Source organism: Nanorana parkeri, unplaced genomic scaffold (assembly GCF_000935625.1).
Source record: "Nanorana parkeri isolate BGI_ZX_2015 unplaced genomic scaffold, ASM93562v1 scaffold129, whole genome shotgun sequence".
Taxonomy (NCBI): Eukaryota; Metazoa; Chordata; class Amphibia; order Anura; family Dicroglossidae; genus Nanorana; species Nanorana parkeri.
The window spans coordinates 366,818-377,801 of NW_017306397.1; the positions used below are offsets into that span (position 1 = coordinate 366,818).

General features: G+C 43.3%; 1 protein-coding gene across 1 annotated transcript in view; it reads left to right on the forward strand.

The window, feature by feature from the left end:
- Positions 1-9,416: 9,416 nt before the first annotated feature.
- GHSR (growth hormone secretagogue receptor) overlaps positions 9,417-10,984 on the forward strand; it is a 17,530-nt gene continuing 15,962 nt past the window's right edge. Inside the window, exon 1 of the mRNA XM_018553784.1 lies at positions 9,417-10,260. Within this exon, the coding sequence (XP_018409286.1) occupies positions 9,441-10,260 (820 nt within the window). The 5' untranslated portion in view covers positions 9,417-9,440. The remainder of the gene's footprint in view (positions 10,261-10,984) is intronic.

Consider the following 10,984-nt stretch of genomic DNA (forward strand, 5'->3'; position numbering starts at 1 on the left):
ATCACACTGGCCCCCGACCCCCCCCCCCAGCGGTCTCTAATGTTGCAGTAGCGTGCTGGACTTACCTGAGACCCTGCAGAGCACACCATAGATCCTGCATAGCCCACCTGAGACTCTCTATGGTGGGCTCTGCAGGGTCCCAGGTGGGCTGGTCTGGTCGTCGGGGTCCCTTTCCCTGTACATCCTCCCAACTCTTCTTACCTGCTGCTGCTGGGGCACGGCCTCTTCCACCCCCTCCCAGTCACCTCTGCCATGCTGCCCCGGTAGGGTTGATACCCATGTAGGAGGCCCCCCAGGATGCCCAGACCCCTCACATGGGTACCGGCCATACCCCCCTGAGGGTGGTGATCTATCAAAGTTTGAGACTACGTTAGAATGTGTGACCGGTGATGTGGTCACGCGTTTTAACATAATCCAGCCCAGTTTTTGTGCGGTGGAATGTGTGACCGCCAATAGGTGAAGCATTCCAACGCTTTCCCAGCTGTTCCAGGGCAGATCGACATCGTAGATCGTATGTGCAGGAGAACAGATCTGCCCTGGAACAGCTGATTGGTCCTGAAATGTCACTTCTATCCGACTGCGATCTCACATTCCACCGTACTCACAAAGTCGGATGGAAGTGACATTTCAGGACAGATCAGCTGTACCAGGGCAGATCAGTTCTCCTGCACATATGATTTGCGATGCCGATCTGCCCTGGAACAGATGACAAAGCGTTGGAATTCTTCACCTTTTCCACCACTGAAAAACTGGGCGAGATTACGTTAAAATGTGTGACCACGTGTGAAACTTTGATAGAACAGAGGCTCTGTTTGTAATAATTTAATCAGAGAAATAGATTATAATATTGAACATTACAGTGTAATATTCCCCATTATAATCCACTTATCTAATAATTACACACAAAGCCAACCTCCCCCCCCTCCGCCCCCCCCGCCGCTCGGACTTACCCAGCCAGATCCTCACCGCAGCTCAGTCACAGACAGACGTTGTGTGCAGGGGGCGGGTCCTGTGACTCCCTTCTCCTCTCCCGCCGCCTGTTACTATGGACGTGGCCGGGAGAGGAGGTGAGTCAAAGCACCCTCCCCCTCACTGAGAAGCCCGTCAGCAGTGCGGGGCCCCAGTGTTCTAACACCGGGACCCTGCACTGCCCATATTGCGGGACCGGACCCCACAGAGGCTGTAAGGGGGCCCAGGACTGGGCCCCCCCACAGCCTACAGCCCCCGTGCGGTGTCACCGGCTGCACCGGCGGTAGTTCCACCACCTCCGGCGGTAACTCCAATACCTCATACTTCCCTCTTGTCCCTTCCCCCTTACCACATTCCCTTTTTTCTTTCCTCTCTCTCTCTCTCTCTCTTCTTTTTGTCCTCCCAATTCTTTATCGTAAAGTTACATGTTATATATGCTTTGTTCTAATTAGTGTTGTGTCACCAAACACAGGGGCTTTGCAAACTGTCTGCTCTAAGAGGTCACATGTTTACCCTTACTCTTGATTTGTCTTTTTCTTTCATATATAATTTCAAGGATCGCTATACCCAAGCAACCACTGCTAGAATCAGCCATTACCATTTTTATTTATGTATGTCACGTATATGTTTGTGCTTACCTTTTGTAAGCTTTATAACATTTTCAATAAAAATGATTGAAACCAGAAAAGTCTTATCTACCCCTATTCTGTGATAAATGCAGCCTTAATGGGATAGGGAAATGTCAGCAAGAAATAACAATCATGTCTGTTCTCTTTTGTGATGCATTCTTTTAACATGTAGTGGAAGAAAAGTATAAATCACAACTACCATCACTGTTAGCAGGTAAAAGAAAAAAACATTTTGGAACCGGGACCAGTTCCAATAACGCTATTTCTTAGGAAGCTAGTAATAGTACTTATCCACATTCATCTGGACTTGTTCTTTAACTACTTGAAGACCGGGGTGTTAAACCCCTTCCTGGCCAGGTCATTTTTCAGTATTCAGCGCTACAGTCTTTTGGATGATATTTATTCAGTCACGCAACGCTGTACTGGAATTCATTTTATACCATTTTTTGGGGACAGATAGAGCTTTATTTTGGTGGTATTTAATTACCACTGGGGTTTTCATTTTTTACTATATAACCCAAAAAGTACCTAAAATTTTGAAGTTTCTGATAAAACAAAAAAAAAGATGGGGTCACGTCGGATAAATGGACACCGAACATGTCAAGCTTTAAAATTGCAAGCATGCACGCAAATTCGCAAGCAGCTACCATAACCAAAATTGACCATAGGAGAGATTTTAAGCTTTTATCACTTTTAATCTGTTTAGTGTTATCAGTGACTGAAGGCCCTAAAATTATTGCTCGCACTCAGATGTTCGCGGTGATATGTAACGTGTGGTGTAATCGTTGTTTTCACTTGTAGGCGCTTCTGACGCATATTTATGTTTGTATGTGCGTATATATGGAGCCAGGGGACTTCAAACATTTTTTTTAATGTTTTTTTTTTTGCACGCACAACTTTCTTGCTATCACATAGGGGTGATAACAAGCCCCTATGTGATAGCAACGAGGATGTGACAGGTCCTCTTTATGGAGACATCAGAGGTCTATAAGCTGTTCCATATAGCTGGTAGCGGCTGTTAAAAACTTTCTGCGTATTCTGCTCATGCGCTAGGGGGCGAACGTGAGCAAAGAAAAAGACACCATATATGTAAGGCAACCCGCAGATGGGAGCTTGCCATCTGTCTGTTTATTTACCAGGGGTGGACAGCAAGTAGATAATGATGAAGATGTTTTACTGCTAATCCAAACAGCTTCTTCTTCACTTCACTTCTAAATTAGAGCTTAACATTTTTCAATGTTTGCAGTCATATATGAGAACCCCCCAAATATGTTTGTTATGAGTTCCTATTGACAGAGCATTTTACTTATTAAATGTTTATTGTGATTTTTCCAAAGCATAAACAATACAAAGACAGTGGTGGTTTACAGGAAGACAAGCGGTGTAAGCTCAAGACTTAATAATAAACGACATGTGTCACTCATTGTAAATATAAATAAATAATCATAAGCCTTCACCAGACGCACATGGGGGTACGAACATTGACAAGGGAGGACGGTTGAGGAGGGGTGGTTTGGGTGTGGTTTTGCCAGGATCCGCTATAAGAGCATACATCTCACGATGGGTGTTACCGGGTAAGTATGTGTAGTTAGTCAGGTGGTACATTAGGTGCCGTTGGGGATGTTACCAGCAGAGAGGCATATCTGTCAGTTGTTTTGAAGTGTAGCCAGCATGCCCAGGTAGCATAGAAGGTGGTATATGTATCTGTGCTGGAGTGATGGAGTTCCTCCATCAACCTTAGTCTATCTACTCGGGCTAACCATTCTGCAATGGTGGGCATCTGTGGGGATCGCCAATATTTGGGTATGAGCGCCTTGGCTGCATTCAGCAGGTAAGGAGCTAACAATTTCTTGTATGATTTTGTGGACATTGGGGTAAGGTGGAAGAGGCATTGCCAAGGATCCAGGATAGTAGGTATACCAGTATTTCCGCACCTGTGGGCACTCCCACCATATGTGAGCGAAACTGCCCATCGAGCCACAGGAGCGCCAACAGAGCGGAGGGGTGGACGGGCATATTGCATGCGCTGTAAGAGGCACCATGTACCATCTGGCTAAAAGTTTTTAATTTACTTGCATATAACTATCTGGTGAGGCCGACAGACATACTCGTAACAGTTTAGTGCGTTGTGAGGTACTAAGGGGCCTCTGAAGGTCCCTTTCCCATTTTTCGATGTATGCTGGGGGCAAGGGGTAATTAAAGTCCCCGATGATCTTATATATGGTAGACAGAGTATGACTCGGTGGTTCAGATGAGCCCAAAAGTTGTTCAAAGGACACTTGGTCCGGGTGTATCCACTGGGGAAGGAGGGGGTTGATCCTAGTGGCCAGGATTTTTGCGTATAATTTGGTGTCCACATTTAACAAGGAGATGGGGCGGTAGCTCGAGCAACTGGATGGATCTTTACCGGGCTTTGCAAGGATTGTGATATGGGCTAGTAGTGATTCTGGGTGCATGGGCGAGTCACCTGCTATCGAGTTTACATATCGACAAAAGTAGGGGGAGAGGAGGTCTTGAAAGTGTTTAAAGTATAAAAGTGGGAAGCCATCTGGTCCAGGGCTTTTGCCTAATGGGGTTGATTTAATAGCTAATTTAAATTCTTCGGATGTGATGGGTGTGTCTAGGGACTGTAATAATTGGGCGTCTAGGGAGGGCAAACCCGACAGAGCATTTTAGATGTTTCTTCGGGGCAGACCTTTGGGCAGACTGCAATCTACTCTGAACAATTTCAAAGAGAATGTATCCCCAAACAATGTTTCCTCTCATTAACATGCAACGCGGAAGCCAAGCTTCTATTTATTTAACCCTTTGTTAGGACATTGTTCAAATCTAGTTTACAACTGATAATGAAATCTGCCTGCACACTACAGACAAGGTTAATTAAAGTAAGTGTAATTTTCCGTCTACAGTAACACTATTTTTTTTTTTTAAAGGGGTCAAACTAGAATTTAAAAAAATAATATTTAAATCTTGCTACATTTTTTTTTTTTTGCCTATAGATTACATAGAAAATAGTTTTTTGTAAATCATTTTTTCCATAAGAAAGCTTAGTTTGTCTTGAAAAAAAACCATATATGTATTACTTTGGTCTCATATTTAATTACAAAGTTATTGCTGAATAAAAAGGCCCATAGCAGACATGTAATGATTTCTTTGGTCCATAAGAGGTAAACAGATGTGGGAACTCAAATGGATAAGCAAAATGTTATCGCTATTAAAATTATGGGGTCTATTCACAAAGCTGCCGAGGGCAGCCGAGTGAATGACCGATCAGTAGTGAAGTAGTTTAGATATGATATATATGTTGGTGATGTGTAAATGTACATGCCTAATGTCTTGTTTACACAAACGTAAAGAACAGATATTTGCTTTGCATTTATGAAGCTTTCCAAGCTCATGGCAAAGCCAATACTTGTTCTGTAGCATAAGAATGAGCATTCTATTGCAGTGTTTCTCAAGATTGTTTCAGTTATGGCACCCTTTAAAAGTATGCAAAATCTCGCCAAAAATGGTAAAAACATCCCCAGTCCCAGATAGGGGTTTGATATGGGTTTTAAAAGGGGAGGGACCTCATGCAAAAAACAAAAACTAGGGTTCCCTCCTTCACATCAGCATCTCCGGGCAAATCAGAGTCCCGTCCCCCTCCTTTTACATTAGAATCCTGCTTTTCACAATAAAGTACCCCTTCACATTAGGAGCCCCTTCCTTTTACACACACCCCTCCCACACTATACTAGGAACTCCCCTTTACATCAAGAGTCCCCTTCACATTAGGAGCCCCTCTTTCACACCAGAGCCCCCATTTTACATCAGAGTTCCCCTTCACACCATGAGCCTCCTTGCTCCATGTTAAGAGATGATGCTGTGCTAAAATTTTAAGGCACCACTGAGGAAGGCAGTAGGCACCCCAGAAAAGCTGGTCAAGTGCACACACATCATATTGTGCTTTGCTCACTTTGCTTCACTTGTGTTGTTTCTAGTCTCACCTGCAACATTTGGTAGTCGCTGGCAACTTGAAAAGCTTGAATTCAAATCTACAACAGCAAGCTCTAAACATGTTTGGATGCTCTTAAAGTGTTTGGCAAGCATTTGTTTGACATTCAAAAGTTTTTAGTTTTTTTTCTTAAATCTTCAGTCAACACTTTACAAAAGCCTCCCAAATGCATCCAAAACCTATCTGAAACACCTAATAACACCATAAATGCTTCACAAACATTTAAACAAGATTTTCTTTCAATGTCAGAGTGAACTTCGCCAAAGGCATTATTGCGGTTTGATAAATCAGGCCCAGCAGTGATTTATAGCAGTAACAATTCTGGTTGCTTTACATCCAATATATCTAATCTAGTGAGAGTGCTACTGGGTGCTCCACTGGGTCAGGACACCAATTTTTTAAAATTATAATTAAATATTGTTCTTGAAGTATTTCCGGTCAAATATTAACCGCCTTCCCTTCTACCACCCACCCCCTTTACACATGCTGCCGGGTTTTCTTCATTTCTATTTTTACCTTGTAAAGCAAGATATAAGTCACCATCCAGGTCCCTCGCCAGCCCTGGTTCCAGATGCAGAGGAATGTTAATCCAGGGCTGCAGATGTGCCTACACTGGCCGGTCCCTAACAGTCCTTTCACAATGACATTACCACTGCAGACTCCTCTTCTGGATCCTGAGAGGACTCTGCCACTGAACAGCCAATAGGAATGTAGACACCCAAAAAGGACCCTGTTTCCTTTAAACAGAAGAAGAGGGAAGAATCGGGAGTGGAGGGTCATGTGACTGTGGCTTTTAGGTGAGTAAAAAGAGCATTTAGATTTAAGTTTTGTGGTTTTTTTTTTTTTTTTGCAATGCCAGCATTCAGAGGAGGTGGGGGAAATAAAGAGGGGGCTGGAGATCAGCTTTCAAGAGGCTCTGCTACTTTAATAATACTGAAAGCTGGTGATAGGTATGAAGTACAGTCAGTGTACCCATTGCACTCCTTACCGCTTAGTCCGTGATGATAGGTTGGGTGCATCAGTAGTCGACGGATGGCCACCGTCTGAATAGAGTATAGGGAATTATGGACACCGGCACTCCAAAGTAGAATAACGTCTTTTATTGACGTGTCATGCAACAATACACTTATTGCAACGTTTCAGGGTCACACAGGATCCCCTTCATCAGGCAGAACAAGTGAGGTATGAAGTACAGGCACCAGGAGGTACACCTACTTTTAGCAGCATTCAGTATGCTCTGCCTTGCCTGACTTCTGGGCCACTCTGACCAAAGCTTCAGAATTTCCCACACAGTTCATAGTGATGGCTCAGTAGGAAGTTTTGGAGCTTTTCCTGATTAGATCAGTCCAGCATTTGGGTGAAGTGGCTAGTGCAGGTATGTGAAAGCACTTCAATTACTTGTGATGAAAATGAAGCGTAGCAATACCTGTCCCCACAGATAGAATTGTGAAAACATTGTACCTAGCTTTGGCATAACAATAATAAGTTGCACCAAACATGGTAAAACATGCATGCTTTGACATGTCAAAAATGTGCAACATGCTTGTGACACGTCAATGCGTCGTGTCACATCAATGCTTGTGACACGTCAATGCATCATGTCAAAATCCATGCTTTGACATGTCAAAAATGTGCAACATGCTTGTGGTGCCATTACTTGTTAATGTTAATGCCACCCAAAAGCGTCTGAGAAAATGTGCATTTTTCCTGTGCATCCACACGTGTTAAAATGCACACAAACGGATAGAGAAAAAACGCAGGACGTCTGTAGCGGAATTTGCTTTGTGAGCTACTTTGCCGCATTTGTCGCGTATGCAGCACCCTCTGAAACAAATAGGGATGTGCGGCAAATGCAGTAAAAAGAATGTGCGTGAACATGGCACGCAATCCCAGTATGCCTAGATGTGAATGGGGACTTAAAGGGAACTAAAGCCAAACCTTTTTTTGGCTTCTGTCCTCTTTTGGGTCAAAGGAGTACATTTACCCACAAAGTCAACATATAACGGGCTACTGCCCTTTATTTGCTGACAGTGCAGAGCCGTGTTTCAGCCAGGAAGGATCCCAACAATATTGTTTCACCTCGTTGCCTGATTGACAGCTGGCTCTGCCTATCTTGAGCCAGAGTCAGTTTTGCCTGCCCCCTCCCCTAAATGCTAATTTTTGTCTAGGACCGTTGTGGGCATCTCCGGCCCTGCAGCTGCTGTAGAACTACAAGTTTCATAAGAAATTGCAAGACTGACAGTTACAGGCATGACTCCCAGGGGCATGTTGGGATTTGTAGTTAAAGCACAGCTGGAGAGCCAGAGTTGCCCACCCCTGGTCTAGGGTGTAAAATAAATAAGATGAACTGCCTTGTTCCTCGGTCCCGAGGTGACCACTCACTCCAGCTGTGGAATGTGCCTTAGCGTCCTCACGTTCAGTGCAAGTCAATGGACGTAATGACATTATGAATACTGTCGGAGCTCGGGGGAGGAGAGGCAGCAGGGGATGGTCTAGCAGTCGGGTGGGACCGAGGATCAGGTGAGTATATCTTTTTACTTTAGACCATAGACTAAAATGATCACTTAACACTTGCAGTGCGGGGGTTAGCTTTTGACATGGCCAGAGTTCTTCTTTAAACAAGTCAGTCAAAGTACAGCAGCTATTGAGTTACATTTCTCATATCTTTATTATGTCCACACTGACAATCATCAGGAAATGAAATCCTATTCAACATATGGATGGTATAAATAATGTGTATCAGTACAGATAAGCTTGCCAATACATGTTGTGCGTTGTAATATACTTTATTGAAAGGACGAAGCGTTGCTTTCAATCACACACTCTGATTCTGTTGACATTTGTGTCCTGCTTTTTGGCTCCTCTAAATTGTTCCTTGGTTTGGAATATAAATATTACATGATGCAGCTGCCACTGGGTGCAGAAAGTGGTGTTCACTTTGTCAGCAAACATGAACTCCCAGTTGTAAGATTGGCCAAATTGTACAGCTGCCACCATGTCAATGCTAGTGAAAGACAGATTGCTTCATTAGCTGCAGTGCGATAACCTGGAATATTATCAGCACCAATAAAAGATAACACACTGGGGCTTTTTCTTTTCTGAATTGGCCAAACAACAGTTTGCTACCCCCTATTAATACAACACACACACACACACTCCATGTTTACCCAATGTACTAAAGTCAATAGATCCATCTCACTTATTTTTACCATTTTCTTCTGTTTTGATTACATTATTACATTATTGCTATGAAATGAACACAATCAAATAGCTTTGTGTGAGAGAAGAGATTTCTGTGTGTTCCCTGTCTCCCAGATTGTGAATGGGCTGAGAGTGTTTGTGGATCTCTGGGATCAGGATGAGATGTAGAACAGGGGAGGAAGAATGGGCGTGCTGCTAAACTCCTTTCATCAGCTTCTCTACACCAGGCAAGCTCTGGAGACACAGTGCTGCACTCTGCAAGGATGTGAACACTTCCCTGCCTGGGATTTCCTGGAGAGTGCCCCAGTACTATCTATAGGAACCCATCCATCCCATCAGGAGCATGTCCCAGGAATACTACCACCTGGTGCAGACTTTCAAACAAATGGATGCTTCACCTTCAAACAATCATTTTCTACAGAAAATCTGCTATAAAACTTAAGGATGGACGTGGACTTAATTCTGGGGGCAACCTGCAGTCATAATTAATATTCAGATCACAGGCATGTATGAAAATGAAGAACTGTGCATTGCACCTGTCACCACTGCAAGCTTGCACCTTGCTGATACTTGTTCCACCAGTTTTACTTGAAGCTTGTACATCAGTACAGTAGAAATGAAGAAATGCCAGAGAATCATTGACAACCATGGAGGCAAGACTGGCTCACTATCATATCCTCAACCAGGTACGATCCATGGCCAATAAGACCTTCCCCCCAGAAAACAGCACCATGGATTATTACTACTACAATCACTCCTGGTCTGAAGATCCAGTCTATCTCTTCCCAGTGCCAGTCCTCACAGGAATAACTGTCACTTGCATATTGCTGTTCATCATTGGGATTTTTGGGAACATCATGACTATGTTGGTGGTGTCCAAGTACAAAGATATGAAGACTACAACCAATCTATATTTGTCTAGTATGGCATTTTCAGACCTGCTCATCTTTGTGTGCATGCCTCTTGACCTGTACAGACTATGGCAGTACCGACCCTGGAATTTTGGGAACCTCTTGTGTAAGCTCTTCCAGTTTATCAGTGAAAGTTGCACTTACTCCACAATCCTGAATATCACTGCCCTGAGTGTGGAGAGGTATTTTGCCATCTGCTTTCCCCTCAAAGCCAAGGTGGTCATCACTAAGGGCAAGGTAAAGCTGGTGATCTTTGTGCTATGGGCAGTGTCCTTTGTCAGTGCTGGACCCATCTTTGTCTTAGTTGGGGTTGAACATGAGAATGGTACCAATCCTATAGAGACAAATGAATGTAAAGCTACAGAGTATGCTGTGAAGTCGGGTCTGCTCACTATCATGGTCTGGACATCCAGTGTCTTCTTCTTCTTGCCTGTCTTCTGCCTCACTGTCCTCTACAGTCTTATTGGAAGAAAACTGTGGCGGAGAAAGAGGGACTCTATAGGACCAAATGCCTCCCATAGGGACAAGAATAACAAACAGACTATAAAAATGCTAGGTAGGTGATATGACTGCTACAGTTATTTTATACCATGGTTTGCCTGATCATTTTAACAAGCTCTGAAACTTGGACTCTATATAAAACATATTAAGAAAAATTATTAAAACTGGAGCAGATGTTCATGACAACCAATCAGCTTCTCTCTTTCATTCTCTTTCAGCTGAACTGAACAAACTGAAGAGAGAAGCTGATTGGTTACTATGGGTAACTGCTCCAGATTCTGCCTGCTCCAGTTTTGATAAATTCCCCCCACTGTGCATTGCAGTTAATAAAACAGTAGGTACCCAGCCAAACAAGTACTCACAGACACTAATGACGATAGCATTGATGTGCGGTATACTACACCAACACATCATACCACAACTTCCACCTGGCCAGACTTTAAACACTTGATTGCATGGTTGCCATGGGTTACAGCACATCATTGGTCTTTGTACCATTGTAATAAGTAAGTACATAAGAAGAGGATGCAAAAACGTATTGCAGAGTAATGATGTACAATGCTCTAACAGATGATACACATATAATAATGTAACAGTGCAAACATCTGTCAAGAATACGCAAACCTGACCTGGACTGTGGTGAATTGCTACTTTAAATTTTCACTTTATATTAAATAGATCCCTATATAGCCTCACAATCAGTACATAATACATTTTAAGGTGTCAGCCTGTATATAAAATAGTTTACTTAACATTTTTTTTCCTGAACATTAGTAACC